Raw genomic sequence first — 18,266 nt, forward strand, 5'->3', positions numbered from 1 at the left:
ACTTTTTTGGAAATATTTCTTTCTTGTGTTGAGAATTTAATATCGATCGGGCCGATCCTTCTTATATTCATGTTGCGCCTTCATTATAATCTCGAGGTTTTAACACAACTGGTTTCAATATGGTGTCAGAGCAAGGTAGGTCCCGAGTTCGAGTCTCGCTCCCACCTGTTTCCACGAGCCATGTGGGGGGAGTGTTGGGAATCTAATATCGATCAGGCCGATCCCTCTTATATTCATGTTGCGCCTTCACTATAGCTTCGAGTTTTTAGCGCAACTGGTTTCAATATTTTATATTTCAAGTATTCCGTATAATACCTAATAAATTTTAATGTATGTAAATTTTGAAGGGAAATGCATATTTTACTTCTAACATTCCTAGACTTATGGTAATACTTGTTATTTACATGTCATATCTTTGATCCTTATGAAGTGTAACAATTTATTCCTGTTTTTTCAACTTATTTATATCTTCCAACGTAGCAAAAGGGATTTTTGAAATAAAAATGTCTCAAAAAACTATAGGGGGGTAGTTGTGGCTGCGCTGCCGATGCCTGGTTGCTTTCGCGCGTGAGAAAGTTGCTAATTGCTTGAGCAAGTGCTTAACGGCGGCGAGCCCCCGGCCTGCTGAGAAAATGGTCGAACGCGAGCGCGAGCGCGAGCGAGACCGGGACCGGGACCGGGACCGCGACCGGGATCGAAGAAGAGATAAAGAGAAAGATCGAGACCGAGACCGAGAACGTGCCAAAGACCGAGACCGTCGCCGCTCCCGTTCGCGCTCACCGGAAAGAATTCGTTCCAAACACACTAGGTCACCCGACCGCCGCTCCCGTTCCCGCTCCGCCGAACGCTCCCGCCGCCGCCATCATCACCACCACCGCTCTCCGTCAACTGACTATACCCGCAAGCACCACCGGCATCGCGACGAACCCGAAGACAACCCGCACCGGACGACTGCCGACGCCGTCTCTGAGTTTGTCGATGGCATTGCTCGTGAGCAGCAACAGCAGCCGAAACAGAATGACGCCCCTGACGCCACTGCCGATGTTGACACTGACGAGATAGAGATGATGATGAAGTTAGGGATTCCAACAGGATTCGATTCCACCAAGGGGAAGCCCGTGCAGGGGGCAAATGTGAGTGGCGTGAGGGTTGTAACGAAGCGGCAGCCCAGGCAGTATATGAACCGGAGGGGTGGATTTAATAGGCCTCTCCCTGCGGAACTCAACCGCTAATTATTCGCTTTCTTAAGGTTAGGTGTCCTTGCACTACCTGTGTTTCTCTTTTTTTGCTAATCTTATGGTTACTTTTGCGGTTGTGAATTTCTAATGTTCCCAAAATGGCGAATTTGGAGTTGAACTATTTTCATATTTAGAGTGATGAGTTAGGACCTCAAACTTCGTAGTTGGTTTGAGGTGCGCTAGCACATAATCAAGTGTTCTCCTGTAGGTTGTGAGTTGGTCATAGCATATTTCTCGTATTATTTCTTTGAAGGCCTTTTAGATTTCTGATTTACCACAGGATGATCTATTCTCTTAGCTATCCAGTTATAACTAACTTCGGAAACTTTCTGGACTTTCTTATTGTATAAGGTAAATAAGTATTAATAAAAATCCCAAAACCAGTAAATGTGATGCCACAGTTTAATGCTTGTTGCCTTTGATTAAAAATACCATGTCGTACTGTATCTAGTATTGTTGAGAAAAGTCAATTTCATGAGGTAGTTTTGTCCCTTTGGGATGAGAAGTGCACTGACGGCTTAACTGGGAGGAGGTTAACAGTTGCGACTTCTGGACGGTCACCATTGTCCGTTGACCCGAGGATACTTTGAATTTGATACGGTTGAAACTTTCACTTTAGTTGAAATCAGAGGTTACTCCAGCAGCAACATTAGAAAGATTCAAAGAAATCTATTTGAACTCTGGATAAGATGCTTGTGTAGCTATTGAAAATATTTATTATTCTGTTCGAGGTTCAGTGAAGTAGTTTATTCAACTTGTAACTCAGGAACATGTCAAGTTCCTGAGTGAGATACGAGGTTGAGTGCAGACCACATTATGCAAGCACAATAAGTATCCACGTATAAAACATCAAACTCAAAAAAAAGGAAAGAGAAAAATTACAAAGGAAGAGGCCTATAAAACCTCAAACTCAAAGATGGATTGTTGACTTAGTGAGTTCATTGGTTGAGTATGTATTTGGTTGGCCATCTCATGTTATAGATATTGTTTTGTGTGTTCTTGGGTACTACCTTAGTGGATTTTCAATTATAGGATTGCAATTACCAACAATACTGTCATTATTTTTCTTGTTTTTAGTCGTTCCTTGATTAACTGGTGATTGGTATGTCTTTCCTAGAGTGTCTACACTGAAGAGAAAGGAAGAGCTCGAAGGGATTGCTTAGCAATTCTGAGGAAGTTCCTTTTCTCTTGAAGTGGTCTCAGGGTGCTCATTTTATTATCTGGGGCAGCTCCAAGATAGCAACAAATTGTAGAACTCATATTACTAACCATGCCTGATGTATTTTTTCCGATAGTTGCATTGTATTGTTTGTAGTACTTTCTTTTGCTAGCATGAACAATCACTTGAATAGTCTTAAATGAAGTGCTGCAGTCTTGGAAGGTGCAGAATTAGATGATGACTCCTTACCATGTCCAGAACATATCAAGGAAAACTCATTCTAACATCACAAATCTTGTTGTCATTATTTTTCCATGGGGAATGTCCTTGCACCCAACTTGAACTAGTCTTACCTCCTGAAGCTTGGACCTTCAGTTTGTAGTCACAGTTTACATCATTTTTCGTTTGACATGCATGACTGATTTTCTTCAGAGGGGTTAAAAGATGGCTGCATTCCGGTATTGCCATGTTATGTAAGTCATGGTTTTGTTATATTCTAGTCCCATAAATTTACGAAACTATCAGAATTAATGTTCAACCATTACCTGAGTTATTGTACCCTGGTTTTGCTTTCCCAATCCTTAAGTACTGGGTGTTCCCTCTATTTCAAAAAATAAAATAAAAAAAATACTGGGAGGGATTTTAAAATCTTCAAACTTTTTATACTATGGTCTTGGCTTTCCTTTCTTCACCTTGGTGGTTTGTGCATGACAGATAAATTTGGATCACTGGCCAAAGGAAATAATGTCTATTTATACTTCCCTGTGCACAGTTTACCCACTTGAGCAACAAAAATGAAGAGAAGTTGTACATTATTGGTTTGTTTTTGCAAAATTGATTTAATGGGAAAATAAGAAAAAATGTAGAAGAAATTAGGATGGATTGGGGATAACTGCCATGGGCATGTTATTAGTTTATCTTCAAGTTAACTCCCTTTCCACTATAAAGCTTAATTTGTTGTATGTCTTTTTCTGCTTAACTCTTTTAAGCTTTGCACCAATTCTTCTCCTCTGATTTGTGTGATTTGTTGTTTGCATGAGGAGTATATCAACAACTGTTTTTTTTTTGCTTTGCTTACTTATCTGTCATTATTTGCGTCTTGGTACCTTCTCCAGTGTGAATCTTATCTTATGGTTTTTTTTTGTTTTTTGGTGGAATCTTATCCTTATCCTTATCCTATGGTTCACTCATCTTTTCTTGAAATATTTGATGGGTATTAGATATACTTGTGCCTTTGCTACTCAAGTTCAACTTTGTGCATTAGTTTATCTGTAGCATGCTTTTGTTTGTTATTATAACTGTAACATAGCAGCAAGTCTTACTAAGGGGTCTTTGGTCGTTGCCCAATCACACAAACTTGAACCCTTCACACGTTGACTCTTTCATTTGACTGGATGAGGCAAATACTGATGTGTCAAAATTACTAGAGAAGGATGGCAGTCAAGCATATAGATACCCACAGTCAAGGATTATCCATCCACTTTTTTGTCTGGTTATTTTGTTTCAAAATCCTTCTCATTACCTTGTTGGGTTTGTGCTCTCCACGTCCTAAATGAACTCATTCACTTGGATTGCTTTGGGGTAATAATTTGTGGGCAGTCTCATTTGGTTATTAAGTCTTATGCATGACAAAGGCAACCTGTAGGCGCAACTCTTTTCATTTGTACATTTTTTTTATTTTTTTCGCTGAACCCAAGTGTTTCACTAATGATAGTACATATTTGTAACTATGGGGTTCACCCAAAACTGAGATCTATTCACTTGTACCGTCTCACCTGGTATGCAAAGCCATTTAATAGATACTAAATAGCTCTCAGATGTTTTGGATTATCCTAATCTGTTTATCTCCATGGCATTCAAGTGTACTGGAGTTCTGTTGGTACCCTTGTTTCTCCTTTTGAGGAGTGGAAAACTGTCATTCCATAAGTCTATTTAAAATTTTGTTGTTAGAAATCCTCAATATTTTATGTATTTGAAGTCTAGTCTGTGCATGAGCAATCATCTAATTGGTTCTTGAAGACTATTGTACCCCCTTAAGATGTGAGTGGACGTGCCTTAAAGACTTTATGGAGTAATTCTTGGATATGGATTGGCATGGCATTAGTCACAATCATGTTCTCAAATCCAAATAGTAGTCTAGCGATAAAAGGTTACACGTGAACAACCCGTTACTTCGACTAAATAGACATGGACTTATTTGGTTAAAAAGGATTTTTGCAGGTCTTTGTTTTCTTTTGTGCTTGATTTATTTGGCTTTTGTTAAAAAATGACAAATGAGCGATCCTAAAGTAGTGTTTCTTTTGCCTTTTGTTTTAAAAATGACAAAGGATCCATCATTAAGTATTTTTTTCTATGGAGAAAGTGCTATTATGAAAATAAAGCAAATCGTGAGGGTCAATAACATACTCGCTGTAAGAGGCCTTCACATCTGCTGCACTTTCTACTGTAGTACAATGCAAGTGTTTACATGATTCATGCCTTCTGACATCCAATTCATGGATATGTTTGGGGCCGATATTAATGAGGTTTGCCTGTCAGTGAACATTCCTCTACTGCCTTCTCATTCATCAGCAATTTTCCGCATTTGATACTACTCTAGCTGTTTGGCTGGAGAGATCTTCAGGAAAGCATGGATAGCCTATCCCTTTACAATAAATCATTATGGCCCTTCTGTAGACAGTAAATTCGCATTACCACCTGCTTGAAGTGCCTTTTGGGTTGGAAGATTTACCCAGTACATATATCATTATCCAACAGATTAGTGGGTGCTTCCTCACTCAAATGACCTCTCCAGTGTAGAGAGCAATTTGTGAAATCCAGCCAGATGTTATTCCCTGGTTGAGACTCAGAGGTTATTCAAGATCAAATATTAGATTGTGGACGGATAGTTGGATTAGCATTGCCTTCTTGCCAAATCATTTTGTACGTTTTTAGATTGGTTTGTGAGGCCTCTGCGCCCGTTTGTCCATCTGGATTTCCATAAATGACAATAATTATTGGAATTTGAATTTGAGGAGAAACCAAGAAGCAGAAAATCTCCCTTGGTATATATCTGTTGTGAGGGTTCTTGAAGAAAATAAGACTTGTGCTGGAATGTTTCAGTTGGAGAGTAAATGGTAGCATGCATCAGCATGATATGCATCGACACTATCATGCAAAGTGATCCAAGTGAAGGAAGCTCTCTCTTCACCTTTTGTTGCAGCTAATTTGAATAGTATAAGTCCTATACGTGAATGAATTTTTTTTTTATTTGGCATAAGCTTTGAAGCTTCATTTTCTGCCTCCCTACCTCAAATATATATATATATATATATATTTGAACCTCAAACATAAACTATGCATTGGTTGCAAACCCTGCTTATGTGTCCTTTTGCCTCCTTGAAGTGGATCTATCTGCTGAGGAGTTCTGGATTCTGTCCTATGGGATTTCTTGGAGCTTCATTAACTGACTCATAGATAGTTTGATGACAGATGTTAATACGGCTATTAAGCATTTCTCTAGATTTAGCATTATATTTATATTATGATTTAGCATATTATCTGCTTCCATTTTGGGTTGTATTCTCTTTAACTGCATCTTCCTGTTACTCCTCTTGGTTGCCCTGCAGTTAAAGCAATGCTGCTTCATTCTGAACCACGTTTCTAGTCTTTTTACTTGGTTGAATATGATTCTTTAGTGAGAAACCTATGGTTTTGTTAGAGACAACAAGAATGTGGCAACCCATGGAGTAAAAAAAAAAAAAAAAGCATGGGCCTTCCACGCCACCTTCAGAAAAGAAAGAGATTATACCATGAAAGGTGTAGATACCCTAACTCAATTTTTCAGATAAGATCCGAGAGTCAGAAAATTGAGACATCCCTGTTACTAAAAGTATTCATCATTAATTAATTAATGATAAAGCTTGAATAGAAATGGTAAATGCTGTAAAAAAAAGTGTATGAAATTAAAATTAGAAAACAGCTAAGAGACTTTTTGTGAAATGTTAGTGATAAAGCTCGATGGAAAGGGAAAATGCTGCATATAAAAAGGTCTGTGAAATTAAAATTAGGAAACAGTTGAGGAACTATTTTGAATACCGAGGAAAAGAGGCTTGAAAACTCAGAATTAGGAAAAAACTAGTACTTGATTTAAATAACATAGGATAAACTTTTATTAATACTAAATATTGAACTAAATTACTGTGAACTTGGTAATATATCGTACATCTAACCTGATTAATACAACATATTCAAACTGAATGCTTAGTTTTTGTTCTTACTTCTTTTCTGAGAAAGATATAACACATACTTTTTGAATTTCAATCAATTGTTTGGTAAGGATATCTTACCAAATGTTTTCTTGAAGCTTTTGATAATGTTTGAATGTCTTATCTTCTCTCATCTTTTTGTAATTCCAGTAAAACTTTGGATGAAGTAGTAGTAAGTAGAAATGTTTCAATGGGCCAGTGAAATAGTGAAACTTTGTATGGAAACTGGTATAAATGGTTCAGTAGACCACACTCCTTCCCAGTTTTGTATTTTTAACATGGACATTTTTGGAATCTTTTTACTGAGATCTTATTTTGGTACTAACTTGGTTGTGACTGAGAGCATTTCTTCTTTGTGGACACAGGCGAACTCCGCTTGTTTTGTTTTTAGTAGGGGGCCATGAGAGTGAACAAAGTGGAAACAGGAAGTCACTCCGGGAGCGATTGGGTTAACGTGATATCTGCATTCAAAATTTCAGGGAATTCACTCTCTCCATCGATTGGCAAAATCAAAGCGTTGATTGTGATGTGACAACTTTGTTATGTAAACGCAGAATTGTTATACATCTGGTTGATGAAATTGATGAAAATGGCTGTAGTGAAAGCTGAATTAGTGGCTACTCCCTATGATCATGTTTATTATTCTTGTTAAAAATTTAAAACCTCGCTATTTTTTTTTTTTTTTTTTTTTCGAGTAACCGGTTCTTGCTCTGCGTTAAAAAGAAAAAAGAAAGTCTCTCGTCTGTTATAGAGGACTAAATGCTTGATGTTTATCATTTATAGTCAGTTGGTAAACTGATAATCTTGAGTTTATTTTAGCATGACGATCAACTCGACAGATGCATCAAACTCGGATACTGCTCATACTGCCATCGTCTCTCAGTTACGAGGGCTGGGATTTCTTCCTCACGTTCGAAGTTTACTCTCCCTGATCTCCGCAACAATCCAGCCTCGTCCAGCCGAAGTCAAAGCTGCGTAAGACGGGGCCTGCTCAGCCACATATGAACGGATGGAAGCCGGAACCTGCAATATCGATACTCAACTCACGGAGCAACGAAGATGGGATGAAGTGAAGAAATAGAGAGTCTAACAGTCGCTATGCTATTTCCCGTGACAGAGGGCCTCTGTATGAGTTCAAGTATCTATAAACTGAACTTGAGTTTCTCCAAGCGATTTTTACATCTATCTTCTTCACACCAAAACCTAAGATCTTCGTCTCCTTACCTCTCTCTCTTGGATCAATGTCGAGGCATGGAACAACTAAAGCAAATCCACTCCCAAATGATTGTTCTTGGCCTTGTCCACTTCACCTATGTAACAAGTCGTATTCTAGCATTTTCTGCGATATCGGATGGTGGGAATCTGGTCTATGCGCAGCTTATTTTTGACAAAATTAGTGATCCCACCATCTTCAATTGGAACATCATGATTCGGGGTTACTCGAGAAGCTCTGAGCCGGAAAAGGGTCTTCGTCTTTTCGGTCGAATGCGGGCCTCCGGGGTTCAGCTAAACATGCATACGTTTCCCTTCACCATCAAGGCTTGCACTACTTTGTTGTCTGTGATGCAAGTTCATGGGCAGGTCGTCAAGTACGGTTTCGATTTGGACGTGTATGTGGTGAGTTCGATGATCACATCATACTCAAACTGCAAAAAGGTGGAGCTCGCTCGCCGTGTGTTCGACGGAAGTGTCAACCGAAATATAGTTTCTTGGACCAGTCTAATTAGTGGATATTGTGCGTGTGGCTTGGTGGACGAAGCACGTAAGATTTTCGACGAAATGCCTGAAAGAAATGTTGTTTCTTGGAGTGCAATGATATCTGGATATGTGCAGAATGATTGTTCTGAGAGTGCTCTTGAACTGTTCCGGCAATTGAGAGCCAAACCTAAACTGAACCCTAATCGTTCGCTTTTGGTTAGTGTTCTTAATGCTTGTGCTGGTTTGGGTGCGAGTGAAGAGGGGAAATGGGTTCATTCCTATATCGAGAAACACAAAATGGAATACGGAGTTGAGCTGGGTACAGCTCTGATTGATTTTTACACCAAGTGTGGGAGCATAGAAAGTGCAAGAGAAGTATTTGACGAGGTACCTATCAAAGACGTGATGGCTTGGAGTGCAATGATAATGGGTTTGGCTGTTAACGGGCACAGTGATGCTGCATTAGACCTTTTCGGAAAGATGGAAAAGAGTGAAGCTAAACCAAATGAAGTTACATTTATTGGTGTTCTAACTGCTTGCAACCATGGAGGTTTAGTAGATAAAGGATGGGAATGCTTTGAACTTATGAGAAAGGTTTATCACATTCCTCCTGCGCTTGAGCATTACGGCTGCATGGTTGATCTGTTGGGCAGAGCAGGCCAGATTGAGGAAGCCAAGAGATTGATAGATAGTATGCCAATGAAGCCTGACGGAGTCATGTGGGGGGCTTTGCTTAATGGATGCATGATGCATAAAAATTTGGTGCTCGGTGAGGAAGTTGGAAGGTGCTTAATTGAACTGGAGCCTCAACATAGTGGAAGGTACGTGCTTTTAGCTAATATTTATGCGAGTCTAGGTAAATGGGAGGATGTCATGAGTGTGAGGAAGATGATGAGAGAGAGGAGAGTGGCTGTGGCTCCAGGATGTAGCTTCATTGAGATAAATGGGTGCGTTCATAGATTTTTTGCAGACGACAAGTCTCATGCTCAATCACAAGAAGTGTACAAAATGTTGGATGAGCTTAATCCGGACCGGTATCTTTATAGTCAGAGAGTCTTGGTTCAAACATCATAGTTTTCTGAAAAAGCAAATTACTGAACACTTTCTAGCCATGAATGTGCTTGTAAATAATTCAGCTATTTGGCAACAGTGGGCGGAGATGAAGCCGATAGCCGCAGCCCAAACGCCAAAACCAGAACCCACCTCGGAGGGATCGTCTCTGTCCCCTGAAAAACAGAATTCTCCTCAAACCCAACATCATGCTGCCGTCAGTTGCTGTCCTTTTCTCTAGCAGTCTCACTCACCCTCCTAATTAACTCACTACGCTCTTTTTCTGCGTGTGCGTCTGAGAAATGTCTACCGGAATCTTCTCTGCTTCCGTCACTCTAACCGGCCACCTCGGCTTGAATACCTCCTCAGAGAAGCTATTTCCGACTAAAGACTGTCGCCTGGACGCGGAAAACCGTGTCCAATGGCTCCAGGATTCACTGCATGAAGGTAGCACTTAACCCTTTTTGAAACTTGAAACTGTCGGGAGTTCAGCTTAACGTTGTCTTTAATTGTTTTACAGACGTGGGATCCGATCAACAACAAGAAGTTGGAAACGCTGTCTTACGTTCCACCTCTCTCCGACATCATGAAGCAGATCGATCACATGATGGCGAATGGATGGGTCCCTTGCTTGGAATTCGACGAGGTAAGTTTCGTTTTGTGAGTTTTTGTGTTTTACCATATTCTCGCTTTAAGCAGGAGATCTCTACTGCGAACTGTGGAAACCCAATTTTTAAACTTTCTGATCTTCTTCGCCGTTTCAGTTCATTGTCATCTGTTTGGCAAAGAAAAACTAACTTTCACTTTTAATTTTTCCTTTTTTTTCCCTACTATGAGTGTCTGAGAATATGATCTGTTGATCATACTGAGAAGATTCAATTAAGAAAACACCATATTTTTTAAAAAAAGTTTTGCGTCTTTCGTTCTACAAGGAAACTGAAGAATATTTGTATGTCTAAGGTGGGCTACGTCCATCGTACAAACAGTAGGATGCCGGGTTACTACGACGGCCGGTACTGGACTCTGTGGAAGCTGCCGATGTTCGGATGCACAGACTCCTCTCTGGTGCTCCAGGAGATCAACGAATGCAAGAAAACCTACCCAAATGCTTACATCCGTAGTATGGCATTCGACAGCAAACACCAATGCCAGTGCATGTGCCTTTTGTCATCCAGAAGCCCGTTCAGCCTTCCGCTTAGGCCTCTCAGCAGCCTTTACGTGCTTAAATCTCTCTACGTTTATATTATCTTTACTGTGTTTCAGAGAAAGAGCTTGTCAAAATGAAAACCGTTAATGGAACATTAGATTAACAGGGTGAGCCTAGAGATGTGCAGTAGGGATTTATGGCTGGACCCAGATTGTGAGGTTGAAATTATTGTAAATTATCGTTAAAAGGATGTCGAAGCCTCAAAATATTATATCCAATGGCATCTGTTGTCTTGTGAAATGGTAGACCTTAAAGTATGCCAAAAAACTTGAGGGGCAAGATAGAGTAAGCACCTGGTGCTTTCCAAGATACACGAGCGGGACAGATCATAACCCATGAAAGTATAGCGAGTCTCAAATGCATCCTTCCTATGATGGAAAGCTCTCGTTATGTGCCTTTGCCCAACCCATTCATGAGAACCTCAGCCATAACAAACATATCAAGCATAACTAATGAGAATCTGTGACAAAATCGAAAGCTACTGTTCTATTAATGGATTGTTTCAATGACAATGAGTTGAAATGGCAGCCAAGTCAAATGAATTTGGCTGTTCAATAAAGAAAAATTACCCAAGAATCCAAAGAATAACTGATTACATTAAGACCCATTGGTGGCCGAGAAGAATACCTCAGCGAAAAGGTTGCCACTTTAGGCGGGACTCCTAAAACCCACTTTAAGTGCCAAAGCTCTAGGCAAAACCTTGTTGGACTGCTAAAAGCTACTCAATGCCAAAGTTTTAGGCAAAACCCTGTTGGACTGCTAAAAGCTACTCAGTGCCAAAGTTTTAGGCAAAACCCTGTCTGAGCTGCAGGTGTTCTTTTCCTGCAAACACCCTCTGAAAATGTATCCACCAATTGCCCTGCTAGGCTCGCCGGGTCATCAATCAAAGTGTCCACATAAACACTTACTATCCTCCTCTCTTGTGGAGATGCCCTCAAGCTAAACCAAGTCAGAAACTTCACTCTAAAGCTCTTTTCCATGTGTCCTTCACACTCTAGCCATCTGATTACCTTGACACAGTACTCATAGTCCCTCTCCAAAGACCCATCTTGGGCACAGGTCTCTTCACACCTCACTGCACTTCTTTTCTTTGAAGAGCTTCCAGCTTGTGGCTCCTTCTCAGGTTCCGTGGCCCAGTTCTCACCATTCCTGGTTGGCCCATCTTTGGCCTTTTCCTGCTTGCATGGAGTGACCGGTAGGACTGAGTCAGATTGTCCAAGTATCATTTTCTCCATTTGATTTGCATTAGACCCATTGTCTATACTCATCTCCTCAAGCAACAGAGATTCAGAATGATTCTTGTTCTTGGATTTTGGAATGTTGGATGTCTGGTTCTCATCTGATGAATTTGTAGAGTCTCTGTGAGATTCTGTTTGAATAATCGAATTTGGCGCAGATCCAGTGGCCCCAGTTACACCTTCCTCATCCAAGGCTGAAACTGAATCACCAGGCACTTCCGGATCAGAATGTTCAGATCTTTGCAATACACGGTTTATATTTTCACAAGTATATTCAGCCAATTTCCCCATGCTGGGAATATCTGATTTGTAGTCAGAGGTACTTTGAGGCGAATTATTCAGGTCTCCATAACCTCCAGTATCATCAGACTCATCCCCATCTGAAGGAGTTGGCAAGGTCTTCATAACATCCGCTGTGGTTACCCTAGTTTCCCATTTTTCCAGCTCTCTCCCATTGCTGAAGGACACTACTTTGAATGCATAATCTGCACCATGGTTGAGACCCTTCAACAGAAACTGTCTGTTTTGCTTTATAAGTGTACAAGTGGGTTCCACTGGGTAGTCCTCATTTTCAACATTTCGGTGCCACACACTGTAACTAATTAGCCCGTTTGATAAGGAGTCATCTCCTTTAGAACCCAAGACAATAGTGAGTGATGCAGGGGAGACATCTTCAAAGCTGATAGTACATGGAGATACCACAGTGGTGTGCGCAGATTCTAAACAAATTTAAATGTTAATAAAGAGCACAAAAACATCTAGAAACATCCAAAATATTGCATCCATAACTGACTGAACATTTGGTTTGCACATGTCAAAGCACCAAGAAAAGACAGGTCAAAGCCCAATATATCATAATGCAGATCCTATGCATCCAACTAAAATAGCCACTTGATACCCAAGCCCAACAAAAAATCCTGCTTGGATATCACGGATTCTGAAATTCATAAAATTTTGGAATAAAACCCTCCAATGGAGCTCTACAAATTGGCAGAGCAATGTAGCATGCACAAAACAAAACCCATACAAACTTGAGGTCATGACTAATTGAATCAAAAGCACCATTCTTTAAAATAAATGACTTTTAAGTGGCAAAAATATTTATACCTTCATTCTTTTGAGCAACAAGTAGTTGAGATGAATCGGAGTGCACCAAGTCTAACATCTCCACAGCAGAAGCACACAGTTTTTGAATCTCAGGGCCACAGGAGAGTCTGTTCACAATGCCACGAGCCTTTTTGACAGGTGGCCCATCAAGAGCCCCTACTTCTGCTTCAAGCCTTTTTGACACAGTATCCACAATTTCATGCAGGTATGCATATTTCTCTGTCCCAGTCAGAAGCCTATGGCTCAAAAAGACCCGATAACAGAGTGTATCTACACGCCTAGTATCCTTAGCAATCATCAGCTGCTTCCTCCAACAACTGCATTGATGGACAAAAAAGAAAATTCAGTTGACACCACTCTCACCTTGGTGCCTGTAATAATTAGAGGTTTTCATAGACGCTTCTCCTGGCTATACAAGAGAATCCCAGAAATCGATCTCAGGGACTGTAAATGGACGCTCAAGATTGCTACTTTCAGTGCCTTGCTGACTCATCAAAGCCAACTAACAAGAGAATTTTACACCAAAAAGATGACCTCAACCTGATTTATTAAGTTTGAAGAAAATTGGATCTACAAATATATGTTTTACCTGATAAAGAATTAGTTTAAGCAATTAATAAGGCCGGATGGCTCCTAAGAACTTTATAGCTGATGCAAGAATTGTCCCTTCTATGTGTTCTTTATCATAATACACAAACAAACACATCCACACAAATATAGAGTTAAAGTGAGAGTTGCAAATACGAGTTTGGGCATTTCACATGAGAGAGACTAAACAAACTATAGCACTGAAAACATGAAAGGTCACATATATTTTAATATTCAAAGAATGCACATGATATAAAATGTCACTCTTTTATAAAATGGTGAGATGAATTATATTAGGAGAGGAGAATATGTACAAGGAAGCCTCTAGATGCAAGTATGCACAGGAAAAGGAAAAAGATTATTTTAACAAAACTATGGCAGGTCAAGGGACCTCTCCTAGCCAAGGAATAAGCTAGTGATTGAGTTCCCTTGGTAGGCAAATAATCATTGAAACTCTAACAGTGACAGAAAAGATAATAAACAGAAACCACCCCAAAGAAGTTGGTTCTAAGCATCAAACAAAGCTTTTTCAGTGATAACCAGACAAAAAATAATTCTATAGAAGAGGTAACAGCCTTGAGTTCCATAGGAACGTGAGCTCATAATTGCATGCAAAGAAGAAAAGCTATCAACCACCAACTTGGATTGACAGCCCAAGGTGACCCTATAGACCAAGTTAATATAAATACTGTCATGAATGAAAGAGAGGAAGCTGATGGAGTCAGCACATTGATCCACTAGAGAACTAAAATGTACGCACTTGATGGTCTTAGTAGTCCATAGAAAATCTTGCATTCTAACCTCAGAACTTGGGTATCAACTCTTTTTTTATTTCAATATTATGGAAAATGAGATCAGTAATGATATATAAAAAAGATAAAAACACACAATTCGTCATAAAAAAACTAAATTAATAAGCAATCAAAAGCCAGATCAAGATGCAATACAACCTTTTCCTCTCTCTCTCTCTCTCTCTCTCTCTCTCTTTTGGTGGGAGGAGAGAGAGAGATGATTGATAATTTGGCACCACACCTGCTTTCAAAAGACCAGATGCCCCAGAACTTAATAGAAGAGCATGAAACTATTAGTTTAAAAGAATAGTCCCACATGGATTACTGAGTATAAAGATCTTGAGTTTATTAGCTGGAAAAAAGGCTTCCTAAGGTGGCTAGTCATTGTGGGATGGGCCTTGGACCCAACTTAACATGGTATCAGAGCAGGTACTCATATGTGGGCCTGCACCTAAAAACTATCTACTTGTAGAGCCACAAAAGAGGGCCTACACCTAAACTATCCACTTGTAGAGCCACAAAAAAGAAGGCCTACACCTAACTGCCTACTCCTAAATTATCCACTTGTAGAGCCACAAAAGAGAGTCTACACGTGAGGGGGAGTGTTAAGGAATAATCCCACAAGGATTACTGAGTACAAAGATCTTGAGTTTATTAGCTGGAAAAGAGGTTTCCTAAGGTGGCTAGTTATTTTGGGATGGGCCTTGGACCCAACTTAACAAGTTTAAAATAATCTCGATAGAAATACTGTCATCAAAAGGTTGGAAAAGTATGCAGGTATCCACTGCCCATCACTTGGAAAAACAAAATTGGGCTCTTACAAGCTAACTCAATTTACTTTGATATAACAAAGTACGTCAACTAAGTCAAGCAGAAATTTCCTTGACCCATCAATTCAGAAACTTATTTGACTTATGCAGGGTGCCTGGAATAGCTTTGCCAAGTTATAACCAAAAAGAGAAAAAACATTTTCTTTTTGAAACCTCAAAAAGAACCTAAATAAAAGAAGGTGGAAGTTCTGGAGGTAACTACAGCTCAATGACCAAGCAATGAGAGGAAAGTTACAGAAAGACCTTGGATCTGTTTGCTATTGGCTGTCTGAATTTTAGTATAACTTACACAGGAATCCTAAAAAGTAAAATGGAAGAAAGCATTCTGAAAGATAGAGCATCATGAGCATATGGGAAAACTATGACTAAATTCTGAAATCCCTACAGAACTCAAAAACAGTACTTTAAAAAAGTGAGGTCATAAGAGATCAATTTACCCAAGCAAATCATTTGCTTTCTGGCAAGAGATGCAATAAAAGCTCCCATCCAGTCTTGGGTAGGGTCCACCTTCCATAATGCCAGCTCTCTCATTCTTAAGGGCACATTCTAGATGACATGACATGCCACATGAGTGCCCTTCATCAGGGGTCTCGGAGGCACAGACCAACCAAAGGCTTGGATCCTTGTTATCATCATATTTATGACAGATACAGCATGAGCATCTCTTACAAAACATAGCCCCAGACTTTAAGGCTGCCCTGCAGGCTAAGTTTTGGCAGTGTTCAACATTGTCAAGATTTTCATGTTCACTCTTTGGTGATATAACCACTTGTACTGGGTGATCAGTCTTTCTCTGCCTTTTTGAAGAGGCTTGACTGTTTGGTGGAAGAAGTTGTGTGGAGTCTGCATCACTAGTTTGATTGGATAAGTTTCGTTTTGACATGATTTTGAGAAGGTATTCAATCATTTTTATCTTTGTTAATCCAGTGTATTTCCTCTCTTTTCCCATCTCAGCACACAGAATCTGTAAAAGCTCCCGGCGGCTCCATGACTGCAGCATTTTTGGGGCACTTTCTGAACATTTTGATATTTGATAAACAAGCTCTCTCTTTTCCTCCATAGTTAACTTACTGCATTTGGATGGATCTAGCACAAATCCTGTGAGAAAAATTTTCTCTGTTAGTAGCGAGAGAGAAGAGGAAGGTAGAAATATAACATATTACTGCATTACATGTATATAGAAAATCATGTGGTGCCTGTTCGCATGCAGTGAAGAGAATCCAAGTTGTTGGTTTATAAATGAATCCTACTTCAGAACAGTTTTTTAGGAATAACCGCATGCAGAGATCCCCAGAACCAAGAAAAGTACCTCAATATGCCGTCTACAGATAAGTGAAGATGCGAAGTTCAAGTTTCTACAAACAATCGTAGTGTTTCCATATTTTACTAAAGCAAGGTCTTAGATTCAGAAATGGAGTTAAAGGTAACGAAGAGAGAATAAAACACGTCAACTAAAAATTAATAACATGAACTATTGATTAAAAAAAAAGGAACTATTTAACCACGTTTAGTAACAGGAAAAAGGTGATAGCTTTTCTCCAAAATATTGTTTCTTGGGCTCGTTTTCCTCTGAAAAATTAGGATATTTAGCTTAATAAGGGGGAAAAAAATGCTGATAACAATGAAAAAGAAAACGCCGACAACTTCATACTCAACTCCACCAATGAAAAAAATAAATGAAATAAACCAACATTGTATCCCTAGAAAACAAAGGAGGTGTCTGCAATCTTATCTGCGTTTTTCCGTAGTAATGCTTCACAGAATGGGTCCAGAAAAAAAAAAAAAAAAAAAAAAAGGAGAAACTTGGCAACAAGGATTTCTCCAAAGTCCAAAAATAGCAGAGATCAAAATAAAAAACAAAAATTTTAAAAAGTAAAGACCTCGAAGCCAACATGCATCAAAGCGGCGAGATAGAAACAAATTAAACAATAAAAAAAAAGCCAGAAAAGTTCAAGCTGAAGGGTTACAGAAATTGTTTTCGTTCTAACCAAAACAGAAAATACGCACCAAGACGTTGTTGAAGTGTTACAGGAAAGCTGGCAGACAAAAGCCCAAGGAAGACCAAATAATACTCGAAAGGAAACAAAACCCAAAAGACAGCAGGATCAAAATACTTCATACTTTCAGAGGAAAAAAACAGATAAATTCAAGACACATTAATCAATGAAACACAGATAGATAGCATAGAAAAGGAAACCCGTTTATGAGAAATAAAATAAGAAAAGACTAAACACACACAAACGAAAAAAAGGAAAGAGACGCACCTGCAAAAGACGGCTCCATGACTAAAGCTCAGCCCTGACAACCTCATTACCACCAAATCCAGATCTTTCGCCCCCTGCATCGTTTTAGCATGAAGCTCAATAAAACGAAGCGGAAATACAGACGGAACCCGTACATAAACGATTAAAAGAAGAGAAAATACAAAGTAGCTTGAACGGAGGCCGGAAATTGTGCGCCTAGGAAGGAATCCATGCCTGACCGGGTCCTCCTTGTGGCTTTTTTCAGGACCCAAGTCATTTCAAAGTGCCTTTAAATACCAAGGGGTGGAAGCGAGGCGTAGGAAGCAGAGAGAGGGGCAGAGAGGGAAGAGAGGGGGTAAAATCCACAATAAAAATAAAGGCTACAATTCACGAAAGAGGGCAAAAGCGGCTGCATGTCATCTTCCTTTTCTCCCCTCCTCCCCGACGTCGTTTTCTATGGAAAGAGAGCAACTGCAGACCGGCCATTGCAATTCGTAAATGCATCGTCTCTGAGGTTGGTGGCTGCCCATTAAGAAATCTTCAAACAAATGTGCTATCCATGACAGGGTCTCTTACTCTTAGACTCGAGGAGAGAGGACCTATCAGAGTACAGATATAAACTGATTTTTTTTTTTTTTTTATATCCTATGCCGGGTCACCTGGCGTGCGCTCCCCTTTTAATATAATCCATACATAGTTTTATTTATTTTATTTTTTTATCCGGTTGTTCTGTCTGTCAATGTTATCATCAGCATAAGAACAGTCTCAGCCCGTGTCACCCTTGCTTCTTATAATAACTGTTTATGATATTGTTCACCATGCGCAGCCAGTTTCTCAAAATGCATATTTGCTTCTGAAAACCCATCCATG

The 18,266-nt window shown here is 39.7% G+C and overlaps 3 protein-coding genes and 1 pseudogene across 4 annotated transcripts; 3 read left to right on the top strand and 1 right to left on the bottom strand.

Moving 5' to 3' along the window:
- Nucleotides 1-528: 528 nt before the first annotated feature.
- On the top strand, nt 529-7,299 carry LOC137950540 (uncharacterized). Its single transcript, XM_068797071.1, has 2 exons — nt 529-1,249; nt 7,010-7,299. Exon 1 carries the CDS (start codon nt 633-635, stop codon nt 1,230-1,232), a length of 600 nt encoding a protein of 199 aa, XP_068653172.1. The 5' UTR covers nt 529-632; the 3' UTR covers nt 1,233-1,249; nt 7,010-7,299.
- A 420-nt stretch (nt 7,300-7,719) lies between these two features.
- Nucleotides 7,720-10,851, top strand: LOC137950217 (ribulose bisphosphate carboxylase small subunit, chloroplastic 7-like; annotated as a pseudogene).
- Nucleotides 7,896-9,416, top strand: LOC137950281 (pentatricopeptide repeat-containing protein At5g66520-like). Its single transcript, XM_068796672.1, has one exon. The coding sequence runs from the start codon at nt 7,896-7,898 to the stop codon at nt 9,414-9,416; it is 1,521 nt and encodes a 506-aa protein (XP_068652773.1).
- Nucleotides 10,852-11,083: 232 nt separating the features above from the next.
- Nucleotides 11,084-17,827, bottom strand: LOC137949876 (VIN3-like protein 2). 2 transcript variants are annotated; one of them, XM_068796103.1, is made up of 5 exons: nt 17,579-17,827; nt 17,418-17,491; nt 15,591-16,251; nt 12,945-13,261; nt 11,084-12,556 (listed from the first exon to the last, which is right to left on the bottom strand). In XM_068796103.1, the coding sequence occupies exons 2-5, from the start codon at nt 17,434-17,436 to the stop codon at nt 11,370-11,372; spliced, it is 2,184 nt and encodes a 727-aa protein (XP_068652204.1). In that variant the 5' UTR covers nt 17,437-17,491; nt 17,579-17,827; the 3' UTR covers nt 11,084-11,369. The 2 variants fall into 2 exon arrangements, with proteins under 2 accessions (XP_068652204.1, XP_068652205.1); XM_068796104.1 differs by lacking the exons at nt 17,418-17,491; nt 17,579-17,827 and adding an exon at nt 16,463-16,505.
- Nucleotides 17,828-18,266: the final 439 nt, after the last annotated feature.

The sequence above is a fragment of the Aristolochia californica genome, unplaced genomic scaffold (genome assembly GCF_029961685.1).
Source record: "Aristolochia californica isolate CCGP_79_NKW_82.1479 unplaced genomic scaffold, dmAriCali1.0.hap1 SCAF_14, whole genome shotgun sequence".
Taxonomy (NCBI): Eukaryota; Viridiplantae; Streptophyta; class Magnoliopsida; order Piperales; family Aristolochiaceae; genus Aristolochia; species Aristolochia californica.